Raw genomic sequence first — 23,679 nt, forward strand, 5'->3', positions numbered from 1 at the left:
AAAATTACACAAATGAGAGGGTTAAATGAAGGAATGGGAAACATATAACAACTTGAGCTTTGATTGTCTTTTATGCTTCTTCTTGTAGACGTTGACTAAATAGAGATAAACAATTTAATCAGCAAATCAAGCAAGACTCAATGTAGCCAATACTCTTAAAGTGCCATACATGTATTTTGTATATATCAGCAACGTTGGTCCTGAGGAACATGGATCCTTAAAAACCTACTGTATGATTATCAAAATAGTCATATAACATGCATGAAATTGCTCTCATTATCCAAATTTATTTGAATTGGTACTTAGCACAGTTAATGAACATAATCTGTCCTTGGTGCTGAAATAGATGTAAATCAATGATTTTTCTTGTAAGGCAAAACTCACCAAGCACAACGAATGGCCTCATTGTGCTCATGGTGCTGGTGGTTACAGGCACAGTGGTGGGCTTCATGGTAGTCAGAGGTGTTGTAGTCGTGGGTTTGGCTGCAGTTGTGGTTTCCTGCTCTGTAGAGATTTGACCTGTAGTGCTTGGAACAGGTTTGCCGCCTGTTGTCACAGGGAACAGTGGCATGGTCGCAGACACCGTCTCACCGTGGATGACGGGGGTGGTCTCCGCTGGAGGTTTTGGAGTGGTGGTTGTGAGCAGGGCAGCGGTTGGCTTGGTTGTTGTCACCATGGTCGTGGTAGTTTCTGTGGATCAATGGATTTGTTCAAATGCATAATTTTTTTTTAGAGTTGAAATACTTTTCTTTTCCACTGTCATAATGAAGTCCATGTAACAAGGGGTAATTAGAAAATGAGTGTGTAACGACAAATTCTTGCATCTGTGCAACATCCCAAAAAGTATTTGCATTCATTTTTCTGCTGCAGTAGTCTGATGATGTTGTGTAAACAACAGAATAAGTCTGAATAAGTGACCCTTTCAGGTATTTGTGATAAACCTTGATTAACGGCATTGTTCTCAGCTTACATATTAGTAGCTGAAGTTGGTGCTGGTTTATGTCTTTGAAGATGTTTCTTTATTTTGCAAGTTGATGCCCCTAGCTATAGGCAGACAGATACAATTACATAAAAAGGTAACAAATATAGACCTATATGGTGTTACTACGTAATATTACATATTCAAGTGTTTTTTGTGATTTGTGAATAGTAGGTTCAGAGTATATAGCTGCAAACATACCTGGTCCACACTGGCAGAAGAAGCGGATCTCGTAGTCGTGGCACATGTAGTTGTCAGCAGGCTGGTCCATGTTGTGACACTCCAGACCCTGGTGGATGGAGCAGGTCACGTTCTGGTCAGCCTGGTCGTGCATCAGGTTGTTGGTCCCCACAACACGACACTGCACAGCTGCCATCATGCCCTGGTCACAGAAGATGTACCTAGTGGCACAAAGAAAGATGATGCAGAGATGGAGTCAAACCTGTACAAGTGACCACCTCGACATAAGGACCACCTGGCTAACGTGACCACTTTGATGGTTTCAGATAATTTTCATCATTGAAAACAGCATTAAGAATCCTGTATATAGTGTAACCTGTCCACAATAACCAGATTTTACTGGTCCCATAAATGGTCTTGACTGTATACAAAATATTTTGCATCACCATTATCATCAGACAACTGGGTTGAAAGTATGCAATCCTGGTTATCACAGACCATATCCATGTGTCCCCTGTTTATCTGTTAATGAGTATGTATAGCAAATACATTCATGTACAAAAACAACACTTTAATGTCACTAATGATTTAAAACTGATTCTGGCAAAGAGAAAGGAGCTTTGATTATAGTTAAGGGAATTAAAAATAAAGATATAACATTGTATCAAGTGATCACCATAGCTTGTGATGAAAATTTAACAAGATCGAATTACACTTACTGCTCCCTCAGGCTGTCAATGGATTCCATGTCTCCACCCTCCCCAGTGTTAGGAGAGCCGGTGTTCATCCACTCTGTCCAGTAGTTTGTGTTGGTCAGACACACCGCTGGGTTCTCCTGGGGCACCGGCTTGGAAGCCACGATGGTGGTAAAGATGGAAGTAGGCTTGGTGGCGAATGTGGTTGTACTGATGGTGGATCCAGTGCTCATCGTTATGCTAGATGTAGTGCTGGGCACGGCACCGCTTGTAGTGGTTGGGAGTGGTTTGGGGGTGGTGCCAATGGTACTGGTTTGTGTACCAGTGGTAGAGGTAGGCACTGGTGTTGGGGTGGTCTTCCCAGTGGTGGTCTGGTGGCCTGTTGTTGGGTGTATGGTACTGGTGGTTCCTGGGGAGACTCCAGTGGTGGTTTCATGACCAGTTGTTGGGTGTACGGTACTGGTGGTCCCTGGGGAGACTCCAGTGGTGGTCTGATGACCAGTTGTTGGGTTTACGGTGCTGGTGGTTCCTGGGGAGACTCCAGTGGTGGTCTGATGACCAGTTGTTGGGTGTACGGTACTGGTGGCTCCTGGGGAGACTCCAGTGGTGGTTTCATGACCAGTTGTTGGGTTTACGGTGCTGGTGGTTCCTGGGGAGACTCCAGTGGTGGTCTGATGACCAGTTGTTGGGTGTACGGTACTGGTGGTTCCCGGTGACACTCCAGTGGTGGTTTCATGACCAGTTGTTGGGTGTACGGTACTGGTGGTTCCCGGAGAGACTCCAGTGGTGGTTTCATGACCAGTTGTTGGGTTTATGTTACTGGTGGTTCCTGGGGAGACTCCAGTGGTGGTCTGATGACCAGTTGTTGGGTGTACGTTACTGGTGGTTCCTGGGGAGACTCCAGTTGTGGTCTGATGACCAGTTGTTGGGTGTACGGTACTGGTGGTCCCTGGGGAGACTCCAGTGGTGGTTTCATGACCAGTTGTTGGATGTATGGTACTGGTTGTTCCTGGGGAGACTCCAGTGGTGGTTTCATGACCAGTTGTTGGATGTATGGTACTGGTTGTTCCCAGGGAGACTCCAGTGGTGGTTTCATGACCAGTTGTTGGGTGTATGGTACTGGTGGTTCCTGGGGAGACTCCAGTGGTGGTTTCATGACCAGTTGTTGGATGTATGATACTGGTGGTTCCCGGGGAGACTCCAGTGGTGGTTTCATGACCAGTTGTTGGGTGTACGGTACTGGTGGTCCCTGGGGAGACTCCAGTTGTTGAGGATGGTGAAGGCTTGCCAGTGGTGCTAACAGTTGAGGTCTGAATGGCTGGAACATAGAATGAGAGTGTTCTTAATGAAGCGAAATCAAAAATTCTATTCTTATGACCATAGAACTGGTAAGACATCAGGCACATTTTGCCCTCTTAAAAATATTTGAAAACAAGCTATCATCATACCAGTGGATGTGAGCAGTGTTGAAGTGCTGACTGGGTTGGTGGCTGTGGTTGTGACCACACCCGTGGTGCTGGACCCTACAGTACTGATGGTTGTGCCAAGTGTTGTCTCCTTGCCTGCAGAAACAAATCCAGCATTGTTCTGTTGTTAATGGTAATTGGAATATGTTTGTACCTTATATCTGTGCTCACATTGCACAAAGGAGGTTTGCACATTGTTCAAATCAGTACTGTAACAGTAACTGTAACACTGGAAATACCACATTGTTATCAGTCTGTGGTTGCAATGTGTAATGTATTATGTTAGATGCATTACTTACCTGTTCAACAATTGAAATACGGAATTTGTAGCACTAGAGCTGCACTTAACAATTGACCAATGCTGCAAACTTTGAGGCAGTTTGATAATAGAATGTGAGTGCATACCAGTAGTTGTCGAAGAGACGGTGGTTGTTGGCTTGCTTACACCAGTGGTGGTTGTCACTCCTGTGGTTGTAGCCTGAGTGGTTGCAGTAGTGCTGACAAGGGTGGTTGTCTCTGTGGGCAGTTAGTAATTCAACCCATAAATTACAGTGGAATATGGGACCTGATGTCATGTTTATGTTTGGTCTGTTTAGAACATGTTTAGTGCTAATATTTGAAAATATCCAAAAATGTATTAATGATTATGATGAATGATACTTACCCACACCACAGTCACAGAAGAACCTGATCTCGTAGTCATGGCAATCTCCCACGTTCATGTCATTGCTGCAGATAAGTCCGTTGTCAATATCACAGATCACCTGCGAAAAGAAATATAAGTCACCCGTCAGGCAATGTAGTGTGTTATTTTGTACAGATCTATCTATCTAGAAGTAAAGCTGATAGAGTTGATTTCAGGAAAGCATTCTTGATCTCACCAAAGCTGGAAACTCTGCACTTCAGGTTTCAGATTTACATGAATTTCTCAATACAATATCTATAGCTGTGTCTCATATTCTTTTGTTTAAAAAAGGCCCCTTTCAAAACTCCATTGCGTTGGGTGAAAACGACAGTTGGGCGGTAAAACATGCTTATATGTAGATATCATAACATTGTTATGTATATTGTTTTACCGACTGACCCTTGTTTTCACCCAACACATCCGAATTTGGAAAGTGGTCTATTGACGCCTTACACAAATGACAGTGGGAAAATAGATCACAATTACTCAGAGTCTATCATCACACACATGGGGGTTACATGTTAACGTTACCTTCTGTCCTGACTGATCAGCTGGTGTGTGGTCATCGGCTGCACGACACTCCACCGACACAATCATGCCATCGTCGCAGAACATGTACTTGTCACGAAGGTTGGCCAGAGTCTCGAAGTCGCCGCCGTTGACTTGAGTCGGATAGAAGACGTTCATCCAGGGGGTCCAGTAGTCGACATCGGCCTCACAACCCTTCAGCGTGGTCATGAGGATGTGAGTGGGGATGGGGGTTGGAGGGTGGGGGATCAGTATGGGGGGCTTCTCTGTCGTCTCCGGCATGGTGTTCCAACCTGGTTTCGTCGGAGGGAATGTGATGATCTCGTCGCCGTTAGTATGTCCAAATTGGGCTGGGTGGGTGGTGGGAGGTATGGTTGTTCCCTCAGGTGCGTCCTGTTTCATGGTGGTGGTAGTCATGGTGGTGGGCTTGCCGGGAGTAGTGACCCCTGTTGTTGTGGAAACACCCGTTGTGGTAGTCTCTACCGTCGTTGTCGTTGTTCCGGTGGAAGTGATGGGTTTACCGGTTGTGAAAGTTTCTGCAGTTGAAGTGGAAGTTGTCTTTCCTGTAACAATACAGTGTGAAGTAACACCCACAATGTGAAAAAACTAAAGTTTTTTGCAGTTACTAATCAGTTATCTAATAGTATTGCTTTGTTCTGCCAGTCCATTCTAGTGACGTTTTTAAGTAATGTGAAGTAACATTTGCAGCTCTTGATGAAATAAGACATTACAAGTATCAGGGATTGTGAACAAATGTATTTGAATGCTCTAATGTAACACTATGATCTCACCTGTAGTAGTGGTTTCCCCAGTTGAAGTTGTTACACCAGTGGAAGTGGTAGCAACTGTAGTTGTTGTCTCGGCTGTAGATGTTGTACCTGTAGTTGGAACCTCAGTCGTAGTGGTTGGTGTTTCCTTGCCTGTGGTCGTGGTGACCCCTGTTGAGGTTGTAACACCGGTGGAGGTGGTAGCAACTGTAGCTGTGGTCTCAGCTGTAGATGTTGTACCTGTAGTTGGAACCTCAGTCGTAGTGGTTGGTGTTTCCTTGTCCGTGGTTGTGGTTACCCCTGTTGAGGTTGTAACACCGGTGGAGGTGGTAGCAACTGTAGCTGTGGTCTCAGCTGTAGATGTTGTACCTGTAGTTGGAACCTCAGTCGTAGTGGTTGGTGTTTCCTTGCCTGTGGTCGTGGTGACCCCTGTTGAGGTTGTAACACCGGTGGAAGTGGTGGCAACTGTAGCTGTGGTCTCAGCAGTTGAGGTTGTTCCGGTAGTTGGAATCTCAGTTGTGGTGGTTGGTGTTTCCTTGCCTGTGGTTGTGGTTACCCCAGTTGAGGTTGTAACACCGGTGGAGGTGGTGGCAACCGTTGTTGTGGTCTTAGCAGTAGATGTGGAGCTTGGGATTGCAGGTGTAGTTTCGACTGTGGAAAAGCATTTAAGTTGAAACAACAGTCATCCCAACTTGTACACCATCACAATTAATCTATTTTATCAGCAATTGTTCCTGATCACTTCCTAAAGAGTTGGGTTACTACCAGAATGAGAACTAGATTCCAACAAACATTCGTTTATTGAGTAATTTTAGGCAAATGATAAGAAGACACATACCACCACAGTCACAGAGGAAGCGGATTTCATAGTCGTAGCATGCAGGGATTCCTGTCATCGGGTCCTGATCTTCAGCATGGCAAATCAGTCCAACATGTTCATCACAAGTCACCTTCTGGCCTCCCACTTCTACAGGGAGCTCATTGCCAGCGATGCGGCACTCCACATCTTCTACCTGATGAACAGACAACCAGACAGGTCAAATGTCAAAATGGTGTCATATTGACTAAATGCTGTCACTCCAGTTAACTTCCCAACGTACGACGACAAGAGTCAGACATAATGAATAGGCCATGGAATTAGCATTACAGGATTGACATGGTTTTAGATACTGTCCTTGAATTCTTATATTTTCTTTTCTGCTAATTTGTCATAAGAGCTCTCCAACCATTGTAAACAATTATGTGACCTTAGGAGAATGTCTGTGATATTCTTCAAGTCAAAGGATTTCTAGAATGTCCAAAGCAGCTGTTTGCCGAGGAAGGATTATAAGCTTCTTGTAAGGTTGCCTAAGCTAATACAGTGAATTGGCAGGAAAAATATACAATGTTTGGTGTACACCAAGCCATACCCTGAATGGTCCACAGAATGTGTACTTCTCCCTGAGGTCGTTGATGAATTCGACATCATCACCATCATGTACACCAGGGGTGTCGATGTTCATCCATTCAGTCCAGTAATCGTAGTCATGGAGACAGCCCATGCTGACGCTAACATCTGAAGGCTTGGTTGCTGTTACCACCGCTGAAGTTGGTGTAAATCCTGTTTTTTTGATGTACAAAGAAGATTATGACATTTTTTCTATAACATGCTATAGTTAATTCAAATGTTATTTGAAATATGTTGTTTGAAATTTGTCATTTGAAATATGCTTACAAGTTATGAGATGTCTGAAATGTGACAATTGGTTAACAATTACAATGTAGATTAGCTCAAATTTTAAACTGTCAGTTTTATCCTAGAAATAACACTTACTGATCCGTATCCTCTACACAAATGTTCTATAAAAAAATTCAATAAATGTTACCTCGGCTTCATGAAGGAAATATACTGACTTACAACGCATCCTTGCTACTATGGTGTAAGATTAGGTTATGGCTTGGTAAAGTTTTGATGAGCAATAGTGGTGACACAAAGCAGTTCACTGTTTTGTTGTTTAATGCAGACCTGTTGTTGTTGTTACTGGGGTCTTTCCAGTTGTTGTGCTGATGCCTGTTGTGGTTGTCACACCAGTTGTGGTCGTCTCAGCCGTGGTGGTGGTGGTGACATGTGTCGTGGTTGTTGGAGCCATGGTTGTTTCTGGGGAAGCAACAGATTTTGTTTACACATATAAATAGATATAATTATGGGTAGACAGTTATTCAGTGCCACTTCTAGATTATTGCCAATGGAAATTTATCAGTACCAACTGCTGCATTTTGCACAACATCTAGCATCTTGCTGTGGCTCTTACAAAATTGAAACTGTACTGTTAATTTGTTATACTTGATTTCAAGACTTGAATTCAAAATTGATCTAAAAATTGTATCCTAAGATTTTTTGCTGCCAAATAAGGACAACGAAGCATATCTACATTCAGTTTGACTCCTTGTATTTGACATGATATTCGTAGCAAATATATAACACAGAAAGTGATGATGCTGTTGTACCTCCACAGGCACAGAAGAACCTGATTTCATAGTCGTCACACAGATGGAACGGTCCTGTCTGATCTGCATTAAGGCAGGTCAGACCAACATCAGCGTCACACGTGACGGTCTGTCCAGTGTTGCCGGCTGGTATGCTTGACCCGGTCACTCTGCACTGAACGTCAACAATCATGCCTTCGTCACAGAAGCTGTCAATCAAAACAGATGGTGCAAATGTTATGCCAAGAAATCTGATTTGCCATTTGAACAAGGTATCAGGTATCTAATGCTGATTTACATGACAAAAACGTATCTCACTCACAAACAACAACTGTGCCTGAGACAGTACGTTTTCAAAATGTTTTCAAATGAGGAATAACATTTACATGATATCAGGTAATAAGTCATACAGATCACGCAACATATTATTTCTGATTATGAGGAATAAAACAGTTTTCCAACTAAAAAATTGCCCTCACCAACACTTTTAACTGATTCTCTCAGTCTTCCTTATCTCTCTGAAGATGACTTAGTGAGTCAGTTAAAGATTCCAGAGAGTACTGTTTTTGAGCTGGAGAACACTTTAATTCATCATAATATAGTTTACCAACTCAGATGAACTTGTTCAATGATGTTGAATCTGAATACCTGTAGTATGGGCGAAGTTCATCGATAGTCTCACTGTCCCCTTCATTTTGGGGGCTGGGTTTGTTCACACCCATCCACTGGGTCCAGTATGGGTACTGGTGCTCACAACCCACAAGTATCTGTTGTCCAGGGGTGGTCGAAGGAGACTATGCATTACGTGGAAAAGAAAATGTTAGAAGTCAATTTTTCGCACCATACAAGAGAATAAAAAGGGGGACACAATGTTGCAGTATAGCTCAGAGCAAACTGGGATTGAATATTAGTTCATGAAACGTCCATGAGCAAGTCCCATTCTTGCCCTGTCAAAGACACGATTTCAAGTTACAGCAAGCAATCTCAATGATGTTTAGAAAAAGCAAGATGCCAGGCCTTAGGCCTTTTTAATTTCCAAGACTAAATGTGTATAAATGTAAACAAAATGTGCATCTTTAGAATAAGTGATTTGTATACTCACCGGTGACTGGGTGTGGATGGTTGGGGTGACCGTTGGGGTGGATACTGAGGCTGTAGTTGTCAACATAGTGGTTGGAGTTGGTCTTGAGGTCTGAGAAGTTGTCAGCATAGTTGTGGTAGGTCCTGTAAAACATCAAAGGAGCCATTTATGGAAAAAATTTCTTCACCCTTTATTGCCAGTAACCAATCGATCTATTCAAACTTAAATGCAATGAAAGGAGGAGAAAATTGTAGTTTCCATATATTGCAGTTTGTGTTTCATTTTATTAGAAGTATGCTTGTCATTCTGTAGACATACATGAACATAGAAAGAATCACAACAAGTAGCCAACGTTACTCCGGTTGTTAGGTCATGACTTACCTCCACACCGACAGAAGAAACGGATCTCATAGTCAAAGCAGCCCAAAGGACCAGTCTGGAAGTCATCCTGGCAGATGAGGCCGTCCTTGATGTCACAGCTGACGATCTGATTTGCTTCGTCCAGAGGCTGGTTGAAACCAACTACCCGGCACTCAACATCTACGATCATGTCAGGGCTGCAGAAGTCGTACATCTGCTGCAGGTTGGTGAGGGTCTCGTAGTCGCCATTCAGACCGTTGGATCCTGGTTTGCCGCTGTTCATCCACGATGTCCACTGGTTCTTGCACTCAGTGGTCTGGGCAACAGTTGTGGTGGCGGTCGCTGTGGAAGTAGGGGTCTGCTTGCCTGTGGTTGTGGTCTCACCTGTTGTGGTTGCTGTACCTGTGGTGGTGGTTTCAACTGTTGTGGTCTTACCAGTGGTAGGCTCAGCGGAAGAGGTGGTTGTGGGGGTATGCTTGGCTGTGGTGGTGGTCTGAGCAGTGCTGGTCGTTACTCCTGTAGTAGTAGCTGTACCTGTTGTTGTCGTGGCAACTGTAGAGGTTGGAGTGGGCTTTCCAGGTGTGGTTGTCTCACCAGTTGTAGTTGCCTTGCCTGTGGTGGTTGTTTCAGCAGTCGTTGAGACTGTTCCAGTGGTTGTCACTTCAACCTGCTCAGTGGGCTGTTCAGTTGGCTGCCCAAAAGGATTATCTGCAATGGGCTGTGTGAATAGAAATGTGAGATAACATTACACCCTAGGAATCTAGGGAAGACATAAATGCTTGAAGAATCATGTCTCTCTTCTGTGAATTGATTTCGGAGCTTTCAAGCCGCAATTTTTAGTTATAGGAAGTACCTTGGTTCCTGTTGTTTTGCCAGTTGTCACAGGCAGTGTCGTGGTGAGAGGACTACTCCCCGTGGTCGTGCTGGTACCTGTAGTTGGACTAACCCCGCTCGTGGTTGATACACCAGTTGTGGTCGTTTCCACTGTGCTGGTGGTCTGCTGAGTTGTGGTTTCGCCGCCTAAAAGACATGATGAACTTTTTAATATTTCCATATAGATTGAAAGGAGGAGAAATGTACAGAAACATCCTGCATATTAGATATTATGATTGTAAAAGGTACTGTAGAGTTGAAATTCTGTTCCCAGAACCTACTATGATGAGTCACAATTACCATATACTCATTGATGCCTCTCGTTTGAACAACTATTTTTGTCCGCTCTACCTACAACTAGAACAATGAGCCCACGGCACAATACCATCTACTTACAGTGGCAGAACACACTGATCTCGTAGTCCAGACATCCCTCTGGATGGTTAACTGAGTTGCTACAGTGGAAACCAGTGTGTGTGTCACAGATCAGACCCAACTGGCCTGTGCTGCTGGATGGCACCTGTGAGTTGATCTCTCGACACTGTATGTCTGCCACCATGCTCATGTCACCACCACACAGGTTGAAGTGATCATCATTAGCCAGCACATTGAGGTATTCAAAGTCTCCATCCGCGCTGTCAGACGGGTTGGGTTTGTGAGAGCTGACCCAGGTGGTCCAGCCTTCAACACAAACCTGGCCACCTTGATGAGTAACAAGAAGGCATAGGTGAAATAATCAATTCTTTTGACAAGATGTTCATCTCCTGCTATTGCTTGGACAAATATCCAATGTTGTATGGGTCCTTGCTGCTTCGAAAGTATTCCTGACGGAAGCTCATGCTTTAAATGCATGAGTAGAGTGAGACAAATAAGTGTCGCTACAACGACTTGCATTCTGCTTAAACAAAATAATATAAGGGTGTTTAACTTACCTGTAGTTGTCACACCGGTTGTTGTTGTAGTTGTCATACCAGTTGTTGTTGTCGTCCCAGTGGTGGTTGTAATGCCTGTGGTTGTAACAGTCTCTGTGCCAGTTGTGGTTGGGGCAATTGTGGAGGTGGTCTGCTGAGTTGTGGTTTCGCCACCTTAAGAGACGGAATGGTTTTACTTGAATAGCAAATTGATCATCATTTGAGAAACTTTTGATGGTGATGATATGAATAAAGAACAATTACAAGAATTCAGACCTTCTGGCAACAATGATAGGGCATTTTTTCATTGATAAGTTCCTGTTTGAACAGTTTGTATTGCAGCTAGTACAATGAGCCAATGGCATAATATCATTTACTTACAGTGGCAGAACACACTGATCTCGTAGTCCTGACATCCCTCTGGTTCGTTCATGGAGTTGGTACAGACGAAACCAGTGTGTGTGTCACAAATCAGACCCAGCTGGCCTGTGCTGCTCGATGGCACCTGTGAGTTGATCTCTCGACACTGTATGTCTGCCACCATGCTCATGTCACCACCGCACAGGTTGAAGTGATCATCATGAGCCAGCACATTGAGGTATTCAAAGTCTCCATCCTCGCTGTCGGTCGGGTTGGGTTTGTGAGAGCTGACCCAGGTGGTCCAGCCTTCAACACAAACCTGGGCACCTTTGTGAAAAGTAACAAAAAGGCACATTTGAAATTATTCATTTTTTTTTCACAAGAGAATCGTCTCCATGTTTTGCGCGGACGACGGTCTAATATTGTCTTGGGGCTTGCTGCTTAGAACGTATTCTTAGTGGTAGTTTCTGCTTCAAAATGCATGAGTAGATTTAACTTGATACAAACAAGTGTTGCAACAAAGATCAGAAAAGCTTAAAGAAAATCATTCAAGGGTGTCTAACTTACCTGTAGTTGTCACACCGGTTGTTGTTGTAGTTGTCATACCAGTTGTTGTTGTCGTCCCAGTGGTGGTTGTAACGCCTGTGGTTGTAGCAGTCTCTGAGCCAGTTGTGGTTGGAGAAACCGTGGAGGTTGTCTGTTGAGTTGTTGTTTCGCCACCTTAAAAATGGAATGGCTTTACTTCATTTGCAAATCAATCATCAATTGAACGTCTCTTGATGGTATTGATTTATTAAGTAACAGTTCAGAACTTCTGGCAAAAATAATCTACTCTTTAAAGGTATTGATTATAGGACCTTCCTCCATTGATACTACGAATTTGAACAATTTGTATTGCATCAATCTTTGTTCACTCTAAGTACTAGTATATATCTATAGTAATGAGCCAAGGGCACAATACCATAAACTTACAGTGGCAGAACACGCTGATCTCGTAGTCCTGACATCCCTCTGGTTGGTTCATGGAGTTGCTACAGATGAAACCAGTGTGCGTGTCACAAACCAGATCCAACTGGCCTGCTGCACTGTTCCATGGCATCTGTGAGTTGATCTCTCGACACTGTATGTCTGTCACCATGCTCATGTCACCGCCACACAGGTTGAAGTGAGCATCATGCGCCAGCACATTGAGGTATTCAAAGTCTCCACCATTGACGTCATTCACGTTGGGTTTGTGCGAGCTGACCCAGGTGGTCCAGCCTTCGACGCACACCTTAGTCGCTATGGAAACAAATCAAGTAGGTATACCGGTAAATGGTTTTCGTGATGTGTTTCTTAACTTTAGTTATTTAGTAATTACGTGACCTCAAAAACAAAATTAGCCAACTTGATAGTATTACAACACTGCCAATGTTAAAGCTATCTCAGGATTAAAATCATGTCAGTAAGATCCTATCTTGAAATAAGTAATTGCCTTAGATAATAGTTTGACAAGGGTCAGTTATTAGTAAAGAATGCCAAATCTGCCTGAAAGTGTTTATAAAGATACGAAACTGTGGGATATCATAGAGCGTAATTCAAGATAACATACTTGTTGTGGCTATAGAGAACGTTGGATGAGATGTTGCTGGAGTGGTTGGAGATGTCACATATTTGGTAGTGGTTGTAGCTGCTGTTGTAGTTGGGGTAGTGGAACCTGTTGTGCTGCTGACACCAGTTGTTGTTATGGGAGCCTTTTCAGTCGTGGTTGGAGACAGCGTGGTTGTGCTTGTTGTGATGCCTATGGTCGATACGTTGCAGTAAGAAAATAACATTTGAAAGGTCTGCAAGGTCTGTGCAGATGGATGGCTTAATATAATCTGCTTCTACTACTAGTATATTCTATACAAGAAACTGAAATCTGAATCACCATAAAAGGTAAGTTTAGAGAGTTTAGAGACAAGCTCATTGCATACCTGGTCCACATTCACAGAAGAAGCGGACTTCGTAGTCCAAGCAGGCCTGTTGGTCTGAGTTGGCACAGATCAGACCTATCTGTGCATCACAGACCACCTTCTGCCCTGCATCCTCGGGAGAACTGTGCAGGCTGACCACGCGGCAATCTATGGCGGTGATCATGTTGTTCTCGCAGAAGGAGTACTTTGTTCGCAGAATCTCAATAGTGTCGATGTCACCCTGGCCGTTTCCAGGATGGCCGACACTCATCCACTGGGTCCAGAAGTCACGATCTGTTAAAAAAAATTCCAGTAAGACATACAGTTTTCACTGGGTTCAAATGGCGAAAATGCATCTTGTCACATTAATTACGAAAGTTTCCCACAAAAAATTATGATTGGTCAAAGTTATTGATACCTGGATATTCGCAGAGTGGTGGCAGGGTCATTGGTGACGTTGGGATGGTAGTACCAGTTGAGGTTGTCTGGTGCGCTGTGGTTGTCACTGGCGGTTGGTGAGGCTTTGTTGTCGTCGTCTGGGTAGTTGGTTTCAGGGTTGTCGTGGTGGAAGTGACAGTCGAAGTTGCTGTGTGAGTAGTGGTTGGCACACCTGGCAATGAAAGAAAATGTTATTGTGTAGAACTATAAGGTACAGGTATGAATAATACATTTCATAATACATATCCGCTGGATCATTTTAAGAAAGTGACAGAAATTAAAACGAAGAAAGGAAATACTCACATTGACAAAGCACACTGATCTCGTAGTCCAGACATGCCTCTGGATAGTTCATGGAGTTGCTACAGGAGAAACCAGTGTGTGTGTCACAAACCAGATCAAGCTGGCCTGTGCTACTCCACGACACCTGTGAGTTGATCTCCCGACACTGTATGTCTGCCACCATGCTCATGTCACCACCACACAGGTTGAAGTCATCAGCATGGGCGAGCAGACTGAGGTTCTCGATGTCTCCACCCTCATGCTCAATGGGATTGGGTTTATGAGAGCTGACCCAGGTCGTCCAGCCATCCACGCACACTTTGGGAGCTGCAATGAAAAAGATTGCACTTATTGATCCGATCCCGTACAGTCTTTTGCTTAATGTACAAATGACACTAACGCATAGTGAGGAGAAGGATCTTGTCTTCATTCACCACATACCGTATAGGTTTTACTGTTAAGTAACTCCATCTCAAGATAGGCAGCTCTTCTTGACTATCGGAAAGCTATGTACTTACTTGTGCCTTCCTGGGTAGTCGTAGTAGCTTCAGATGTTGTGGTGGTGCTACCGGTGGTGATAGGGGTCTTTGTACCAGTAGTTGTAACAGCACCAGAAGTTGTTGCCTCCTCGGTTGTCGTTGTCTTACCAGAAGTGGTAGTTTCAGCGACAGTTGTAGTAGGAGGTGTCTTGGTGCCAGTGGTTGTGGATGTCCCAGTTGTTGTAGTTTCGCCAGTTGTTGTAGCATGCTCAGTGCTGGTCGGCTTAGGGGTAGTCACTGTGCTGGTAGGTTTGGTTACCTCGGCTGTTGTAGTTAGTGGTGGCTTGGTACCAGTCGTTGTGGATGTCCCTGTTGTTGTAGTTTCCCCAGTTGTTGTAGCATGCTCAGTGCTGGTCGGCTTAGGGGTGGTCACTGTGCTGGTAGGTTTGGTTACCTCTGCTGTTGTGGTGCTGGCAACGGTGGTGGTAGGTTTTGACACACCTGTTGTGGTGCTGATCCCTGTGGTAGTTTCTTTTGTAAGAAGGGTAAAGGAAATCGGCAATGAACAACACGGCAATGAACAAAACTAAGCTGTTGACATGTTGTTCTGGCCCAATAGATTGACGTAACCCCTGTTGTGGTACTAATCCCCGTGGTACTAGGTTGGATGGTGCTAGTAGTTGTACAAGATAGTGTGGTTGATTTCGATGACAAGGAATTATAGATATGATGTATGTATCTTCTACTTTTGACTAATCATTGATATCTACATGTAAGTCAAATAGGTCATCTAAAAGTTGAATAAGTAGAAATCTAAACTGTTTGAATATATTTTTTTGGTGAAATAATTCCCAAGAATGCTATTGTTTGATATGAATAGAAATGTTAAGACATGCATCTAATTTAGTGATTTATATACATATACCATTACCTGTAAATCATTGCACTTTGAAATTGAACAAAAATAGCTCTGGTTGATATTTATGTTTTTCATATTGTGCAAATTGAAATAAAGATGTATTAAACAAAAAGTAAAAACCTAAGACTTACCAGGGCCACATTCACAGTAGAACTGGACCTGGTAGTCCCGGCAGCCCAGGATAGGGTTGTCTTCGTTCAGACAGATGAGACCGTGCGTTGTGTTACATGTCACAGTCTGTCCAATGGACGGAACAGTGAACATGCCGGAGCCGAAGACCAGAGAACACTGCACGTCAGTGATCATGTCATTCGGACAGAAGCTGAAGTGCTCCCTGAAATAGGCCAAAACAAAACAAAAAATGCACATTGAAATAAATCGAGAAACACCTGTGATTAGGAACGTTCGAAGAGCTAAAAAGTACATGTAGACAACTGCAAAGGGTACACAACTAGAAAATGTAGAATTCAGTCAGATCCAGATCGATAAGGACAAGTATATCTGACAAGAACCGTTTAAGTGACATGTACACATTTGGGACAGATTTCTCTATGTCACCATCATGGCAATGCATTGACCCATGCTTAACGTGACTTTTGGAGTTATGTTTGCATATCAATATTGATACAGAAAGTAACAGACCTCATCGTAACACACACACGCACTCCCGCTCGCGCGCCTACCTACCTCAGGTTGTCAATGGTTTCGAACTCGCCACCATCGCTGTCCTGGGTTGGAGTTCCTGAACTCATCCACGAGGTCCAAGCATTTCCATTCGGCACCGGGCAGAGTTGGGGCTTGGTGACTTCGAATTGGACAGGCTTTGTTTCCGTAGCTGTTTCGGTAGTTGTAGTGGGAGGGGTCTTGGTGCCAGTGGTTGTGGATGTCCCTGTTGTTGTAGTTTCGCCAGTTGTTGTAGCATGTTCAGTGCTGGTCGGCTTAGGGGTAGTCACTGTGCTGGTAGGTTTGGTTACCTCGGCTGTTGTAGTTAGTGGTGGCTTGGTACCAGTCGTTGTGGATGTCCCTGTTGTTGTAGTTTCCCCAGTTGTTGTAGCATGCTCAGTGCTGGTCGGCTTAGGTTTGGTTACCTCTGCTGTTGTGGTGCTGGCAACAGTGGTGGTAGGTTTTGACACACCTGTTGTGGTGCTGATCCCTGTGGTAGTTTCTTCTGTAAGAAAGGTAAAGGAAATTGAGAATGAACCACACATTGGAAAGAACTAAAATTTAGACATATCGTTCTGGCCCAGTGGATTGACAAACTATTACTGTCAGAAGCCTACGGTTCTCAATTACTGGTACAAATTTGAATTCTTGCTGATATCGTGTTGAAACGTCTACTGTCCAATCAAAATGATTCAGAAGATGTCATCATCATTGCAGCGTGCTAAAAGAATAATACTGTCTCAAATCTTACCTCCACATGCACAGAAGACTCTGATTTCGTAGTCAAAGCATTTCAGATCTAGCTGATGTTCGTCAATGCAGATGAGACCAGTGCTGACATCACAGATCACCTTCTCTCCAGTCGAGTCAGCTGGCATGCCAAAGCCTGCCATTTGGCACTCCACCTGTGTAATCATATTATCCTCACAGAAGACGTACTTCTGATGCAGCGCTTCAAGTGTCTCGTAGTCTCCTCCATCCCCATCAGCCGGAGTGTCGACGTTCATCCACGGTGTCCAGGCGTCAGCACCGGCAACGGGACATTCCATCGGCAGGAAGAAGGGGTTTGTGGTTGTGGAGGCTGTTGAGGTTGTGAAGGTGGTCGTCGAAGGAGGAGGTGGCTTTTCCGTGGTCTTGCCTGTTGTTGTTAACATCGTTGTTGTGGCTTTGGTAGTTGTTGTGATCTCCGCGGTGGTGCCTGTAGTCGTCTGAGTCGTTGGAGGCGGTGGCTTTTCTGTTGTAGTAAACGCGGTTGTGGTAGTCTTCGCCGTCGTGGTTATTTGCTGAGTTGTTGTGGGCAGCTCTAAACAAAAGATACAATAATAGAAGTAGTCAACATTCCATTGTATGTATTGATTGATTGATATCATACACTTTGATTGATACATACAACTTAACTCCAATGAACATTTCTCGGTATTCGGAATTTCCATACTTAGTCATAGACAGAAAGATCTCATTATCCCAGTCTAATTTCTCGGTTATGGGTAGCCGGCCTTTGTAACCTTTATGTCCTGGAGCCGATGACGAATGTGTCAGGTAATGTTTAATTTCTTTTGTGTATACACACACAGCCCATACCTCCGCACTTGCAGTAGAATCTGATGGCATAGTCGTAGCAGGCTGGGGGCATATCGTTCTGGTCTCTGTTGTTGCATACAAGACCCACTGTTGTGTCACAAGTGACGATCTGACCCGTGTTCTCCGCGTACAGGTTACTATGGCCATTCACCTGAATATGACAATGGCAAGTTCAATAAACATTTAATATTAGAAATAAAACAAAAGTAAGAATTTTAGTTGAGCAGTGTATTGATGACATTCAGCATACCATGGGATTAATAAACCATTCATAGTATAAATAAAAAAAATGCACATTTGATACTTTGATCTGAGACGAGCTTTTATGTATCATGAAGCTGAATAGCCATATGCAGGTTATATAGTATTACGTACATTGCATCTATAGGAAGAGTAGTGTAAGGAGGATATGGTTCTGGTGAGGATGTTTTCTATACTACGACAGAAATCCTTCTCACCTTGCACTCCACAGAGATGATGTCATCATCCTCACAGAAGATATACTTGTAACGCAAGTCTTCAATGGTCTCATAGTCTCCACCGCTCATCGGCGTGGGGTATCCAACATTCATCCACTCAGTCCAGTAGTCGTAGGGCTGCACACACTCGGCGTCCAGGGCAACAGGCGGAGTTGTAGTGGTGGTCGGTCTTGGAGTGGTGGTTGTGGTCGGTCGCCTGCACGTTGGGTAAGATGAATTTTGAAACGTGAGAATTGCTGACGTGAGACAAATTGCATTGTCATCAACATAACAGCGAATGAATATAAAATCCTTATCGTTGATAGATAACCCTTGATTGCTTCACAACCGGTGTGTCAAGACATAATCATTATATCATTGACGTCAATTCTCCTTCACCATTTTGTTCTAAGCTATACCCGTTCTTCTTCAGAATCATGTGACATAACTTCAGCTTTAGATCGATCCTCAGACTATTCTTCGTAATTTGCACAATGAAAATGTGGGTTTTATTTCTTTAACCTTCTCCTTACTGAAGTAGCTGTTTAGCACCCAATTTGTTTAGGTTATCAGGTTAGACAGCAGGGAGAAGGTTAAAAGTAAGAGAAGTACAATGCACTCACATAACGGTGGTAGTCGGTTCCGTTACGGATCCTGTGGTGATACTGGCCGTGGTTGTAGGTGGAGCTGGCGTGGTCTCCTCCTGGAAGCACTCTGTCTCCAGCACACAGGACACGCCGTTCAGTCCCACAACCTGTAATAATGGTCAAAATGTATTTGTTATACTGCATTGTACGTAAAAAACCTTTTATGAATGAATGAATGAATGAATGAATGAATGAATGAATGAATGAATGGATGAAGTTTATTGCTCAACAATCGCTCATGGTACAATGTATGGCATTAAATCAACAATAGTATAAGGCTTATCTATTCTACAATTCTAAGTCAGTACAAAATATTAACGAGACCAGTATATTGGTTACAATATACTCATGTATAGGTAGATCTGTCTCGCTTTTGGAATGATTTATGGAGAAATTGACCTACGTAGATGGATATAGGAGTCGGACATGACAACAGTACATGGGAAATATCGCTTTGTGTACCAGATAGGGTGAAGTTTGTCTTAGTAGTAATTGTCTGTAATATCGCATCGTTCTCTTTACTATAAGTTGGGCAATTCATCACAAAATGAAATTGATCTTCAATATTTTCATTACATGTGGGACACAATCTTTATGTGATGTTATGGTAGAAGCTATACTGATATTGAACGTCAGCAAGTACCCAGAACGCAATGTACATATGGTGATAGTCTGGTATCCAAACATTTTATAGCTGCTAAGTCTCTTTCGTCGTCTTTGTTCAACATTACATCAGAATAACAACCGTGACATACGGTATCTCTTTTGACACAACGATATACGAAATATCAACCTTCTATGCGCGGACAAGACCTTATACGCTTACGTCCGGGAGAAGGAAAATGTTTGATACCTGTCAGTCAGCGCCATAACTAAAGATGAATCTTTTAAAATAACAGCTCATTTATCGAAAGCCTTTTTTCTTCCGAGTGCTACATAGATATTCACATAGTGATAAACTTACAAATCCCGGCGGACAGGCGCAGCCCTCCACACAAGTGTCGGTGCAGTTGGCGGCGATCTCGGAGTAGTTTTCCATGTTGTCACAGGTTTTGGGACAGGAAGAACTGCAGGCCACGTACAGCATGCCATATTCACACTGCATGGCTGTGTGATAAATGGATCAACTATTAATAAAGGTTTTACTGTACTTGATCATTATCTTTTTATGATGTTGGTTTGAGTCATGACCCTTTCTTCATATAACTATGGATGTTATGGTTAGTTTTAGAATGTCAAGAAAAAGTTAACATGTAACGTTACATTGCTGTGAATTGCAAAACCCACTGATAATAGCAACAGAGACATAACGTTTAATTTTTTTCTATCATCCTGGAATTTGAATGTAATTGATACCAAATATACATGTATCAATGATCCGGTTAATCAAATTACCTTGAGAACCACCTTGCCTCAGCAAACATTTTCCTCGGTCACTTGAGTGTTTGCTGAGACTTGGCTAGACTGATCTTATAATGTAAGACAGCGTTTGGGCATGTAGTGATATATTATTCAATGTTCATCCGAGGGTTATGAGCCTCCAACTTACGACAGATCTCCTGTTCGCGCCATTTGATGGGGACACCGGCCAGGTTACACTCCTGAGCGTAGGCAGCGATGGCCGTACACAGACACTCGCAGTCACCGCCACTGTCACAGCCACAGGCATCGTACACACACCTGTAGGGCGAAGACGGGTAACCGTAATAGTTTCTGATCTCTATTTTCGATGCTTGTACTCGTAGAAAAGTTAATTTGGCGTAACGTTACATGTTTATTAAGACCCCTCTCACTGGACCCGCGGCACGCTGGCGGCGTCACTGCGGCCGATTGAATTGACAAAGCACTCAATGAATTTCATCGACAAAAAACGAATCTTTTTAAGCTTTGTGTGTTTTGTTGTCTTTTTGGGTCATACTTGTACGTTTTGAATGATATTTCCGTTATAAAGTCAAGGGTAACACACATCCAGTAAAGGACGCAGCGACGACGCCGGCGTGCCGCGGGTCCAGTGAGAAGGGGGCTTTACCCAAATTTTGTTGTTCATTCGTTACTTGCTGGTCCATCACTAACATTCCAAATAATGATGTTAACAGAAATAAACATGTACAGATATCATAATTGCTAATGTGCAGCCACAGTCCTTGAATACTTTAACTCAACATATCTTGTCTCTTCCACACGTTTTCGTGATGTTATCTGGCTTATGTACATAAGCAAGTATGTCTTAATAAAGAGTAAAAATAAAGTAAGTTTTTTATAAGTTGACTGGTACCCACTTGTCGTAGTACGTCTGGTAAGGGACCTCGCTGTGGCAAGGCATGAAGACTTCAGACTTGAGGATGGCGCACTTCCGCAGAGCCCAGGCTTGCCTGTTCGGATGGAGGGCGCAGGTGTCCTCTATGACCTGTTAGATTGTAACAGATAAGCCATGAATATCATGATGACGTTAAACACAGAAGACATCGGCTCCATAATCTCTCGAGATTGAAAGATACCAACAAGAAGAAGCAGCAATTCCAAATTGCAAATGTAAATCACATGAGTTGTTGAAATTGCCAAAACTCATATACTGTTTAAAAGCAACCAAGTCGACAAATGTAGAAATAGACTTGCAAAACAAATCACAAAACACATGATGGCGTTCGATCTGCAGATAAACGATGGCTATTAATCAGATGCAGTTTTCTGTTGGCCGTAACTTACCACAGCATCCATGCAGTAGTCGTGAACCTTCCAGCTGTCACCGAAGGCGTTCGCCATGGTAACGGGGGGTCCGCCCATGGGAGTGGTGAAGTCGTCCATCTGGTTACCGTTGAAGTTGCCGCACAGACCCTCGACCTGGGGAAGACAGGCGCTCAGTTGTTAGTTGTGAACTTTATTTCGTAGCTCCAAAACTCGAATAGTGTAAAAGTAAAAAGAGAACAACAATCTTAACTACCCTTTTTAATTATAATAATAATAATGATAATAATAGTCTTTATTGCACGTTCCTGCCCAGATTGGCTAAATGCACAGATGACCACACATGGTCTAATATTTATAAATATTCATAAAGGTAGGCCCATAGTCTTTTAAGGCAGTTGGAGCAGTGGGTTGTTATCGACTGTGTCTATGGCATGGCATTCCTTTTTAGTTTAGCCAGGAATCGAACCCTTAACCTCTCGATTTTCTGTCCGCTAGCTTAGCCACTCGGCCATTCGACACCACAAGGTCAAGGACATTTATGCTTAGTAAGAGGCCGTATATAGTAGACACTAAACTCATACGTACATATCCCTTCCATGCCGGCAGCAGCTTGATGTACACGCGGGTTCCCTTGTCCCACTGCAGGGTCAGGCCGATCGGCGTGCTCACGAACACGAACATGCCGGCCTGCCGGATGGTGAAGTCCGTCCCGTCGGCGGTGATCGGCTGGCCACGGACCAGAGAGAGCCTCTGCCTGTTGGCGCCACTTCCCAGCGTCACGATGATGTTCTATGGAAAATAGCATTGAAAACGAATATGAGAGAAGTAGTGTTTTTCGTATGTGCGTTTGTCTGTCTTGGCGTGTGTCTGTAGGTATTTGAATATTGTAGAATGACAGGATGTGAGGCAGAGGATGGAGTAACCAGAGACTGGTAGGATAGAAATTTTGGCTTCGCCCGGGTCCAAATTCGTCATACAGGATAGAAAGGTTGGCCTGGCCCGAGTCCAAAGTTGTATAGGCAGGAAAATACATAGACAGAAGTAGCGAGAAATTCGCAATATTTCACATTTGAGATCTTCGACTACTTAATATTCATAATCTGAAGTTGATAGAAATCGTAAGATCTGTTATCTGAATTTGGATTTTCGCTCAAGAACTTATTTGTCACCTTGGTGCAGGTGACGCCGCTCGTTCCACAGGGGATGTTCTCAGCAGTGACGGAGAACGGGAGAGAGGCGCCGTCCTTGCTCTTGGCCAAGACATAGTCGCAGTCTCCTTGGAACTCGTACATCTTCCCGTCAAACGTCTTGTAGTGAGGGTCACCGAACGTTGTGCAGATTCCTGAGGTACACATGTGGGCAATGTTGTTAGTTATAGAGAACGCCCTACTATTTTAGTTTGTGTGTATAATACTTACGATCAGCCTTTGAGCAAAACTGTGCAGCAGAAGTCTCTTCAAACAAAATGTCTTGATAATCGATATCTGGTACAGATAGACAGGTGTTTTGCAGTCAAGTGATAATGATATGTATATAGAATTAAATACGAACCTGCGCATTCGTTGACTTCACACACCCACTGTTGTCCGTTGCAGAAGCTGAAAGAAACATCCAAATGTTGATTTCAACAGTGCGGCATCAGACATTGTCATGCGAATCTATATTTAGTTCTGGATACGCTTCAGAGAGTCGTCTTTCTGGTCAAATGTCTTTGTAATGAATAAAATCTTATTATCCTCTCGAACCAGCTAGACTATTCTAGTATTGTTTGAAATGTTTGGGCATATGCACCGATATTGTTTCCTGCTACCCTATGTATTCTAACCACTCATATCGATATAGGGCAGCGTCGTTCGTTCGTTCAGACCCCTGTAGTGCATAGTGCCACACAGGGCATCAGGCTTCCTTACTGTTTCAGTAGCAGGGTCCATATTTACAGGGTGGTGTTTTAGCTCCTCCTCTTAAACGTGCTCAAGACACGGTGCAGCCCAAACCATGATGTTCCCAACACAGGGTTAGGCCGGGGAATCCCAGTTACCAACCTATAGGAACCAGGAGCTCAACTGTAATTGCTACCAGTTAAGCCACAGGGACATCTCTCTCTATATATATAGGGCAGTATCAGTGAACCATAATGTGTCTCAGATATAACGTTGGGTAACATAAATTCGGGATTTTTCCGATAATGGTTGACTGACATCAATCTAGCAGAACAATAAACCATCCTTTTTTTCTATAA

General features: G+C 43.5%; 1 protein-coding gene across 1 annotated transcript in view; it reads right to left on the bottom strand.

The window, feature by feature from the left end:
• LOC136426823 (mucin-5AC-like) overlaps positions 1–23,371 on the bottom strand; it is a 44,137-nt gene extending 20,766 nt beyond the window's left edge. Inside the window, exons 1-39 of the mRNA XM_066415543.1 lie at positions 23,266–23,371; positions 22,610–22,782; positions 22,026–22,229; positions 21,459–21,593; positions 21,032–21,159; positions 20,302–20,432; positions 19,717–19,859; positions 18,729–18,859; positions 18,106–18,322; positions 17,648–17,798; positions 16,818–17,369; positions 16,091–16,571; positions 15,535–15,737; positions 14,524–15,015; positions 14,027–14,332; positions 13,704–13,895; positions 13,307–13,579; positions 12,943–13,131; positions 12,324–12,632; positions 11,919–12,071; positions 11,373–11,678; positions 11,013–11,165; positions 10,477–10,782; positions 10,061–10,227; positions 9,229–9,925; positions 8,869–8,990; positions 8,415–8,560; positions 7,788–7,975; positions 7,306–7,437; positions 6,710–6,900; positions 6,139–6,313; positions 5,325–5,951; positions 4,537–5,096; positions 3,985–4,084; positions 3,726–3,836; positions 3,303–3,416; positions 1,879–3,172; positions 1,181–1,380; positions 385–690 (exon numbers count right to left, since the gene is read on the bottom strand). Coding sequence (XP_066271640.1) covers positions 385–690; positions 1,181–1,380; positions 1,879–3,172; positions 3,303–3,416; positions 3,726–3,836; positions 3,985–4,084; positions 4,537–5,096; positions 5,325–5,951; positions 6,139–6,313; positions 6,710–6,900; positions 7,306–7,437; positions 7,788–7,975; positions 8,415–8,560; positions 8,869–8,990; positions 9,229–9,925; positions 10,061–10,227; positions 10,477–10,782; positions 11,013–11,165; positions 11,373–11,678; positions 11,919–12,071; positions 12,324–12,632; positions 12,943–13,131; positions 13,307–13,579; positions 13,704–13,895; positions 14,027–14,332; positions 14,524–15,015; positions 15,535–15,737; positions 16,091–16,571; positions 16,818–17,369; positions 17,648–17,798; positions 18,106–18,322; positions 18,729–18,859; positions 19,717–19,859; positions 20,302–20,432; positions 21,032–21,159; positions 21,459–21,593; positions 22,026–22,229; positions 22,610–22,782; positions 23,266–23,371 — 10,564 coding nt within the window. The remainder of the gene's footprint in view (positions 1–384; positions 691–1,180; positions 1,381–1,878; positions 3,173–3,302; positions 3,417–3,725; positions 3,837–3,984; positions 4,085–4,536; positions 5,097–5,324; positions 5,952–6,138; positions 6,314–6,709; positions 6,901–7,305; positions 7,438–7,787; positions 7,976–8,414; positions 8,561–8,868; positions 8,991–9,228; positions 9,926–10,060; positions 10,228–10,476; positions 10,783–11,012; positions 11,166–11,372; positions 11,679–11,918; positions 12,072–12,323; positions 12,633–12,942; positions 13,132–13,306; positions 13,580–13,703; positions 13,896–14,026; positions 14,333–14,523; positions 15,016–15,534; positions 15,738–16,090; positions 16,572–16,817; positions 17,370–17,647; positions 17,799–18,105; positions 18,323–18,728; positions 18,860–19,716; positions 19,860–20,301; positions 20,433–21,031; positions 21,160–21,458; positions 21,594–22,025; positions 22,230–22,609; positions 22,783–23,265) is intronic.
• Positions 23,372–23,679: the final 308 nt, after the last annotated feature.

Source organism: Branchiostoma lanceolatum, chromosome 2 (assembly GCF_035083965.1).
Source record: "Branchiostoma lanceolatum isolate klBraLanc5 chromosome 2, klBraLanc5.hap2, whole genome shotgun sequence".
Lineage (NCBI taxonomy): Eukaryota > Metazoa > Chordata > Leptocardii > Amphioxiformes > Branchiostomatidae > Branchiostoma > Branchiostoma lanceolatum.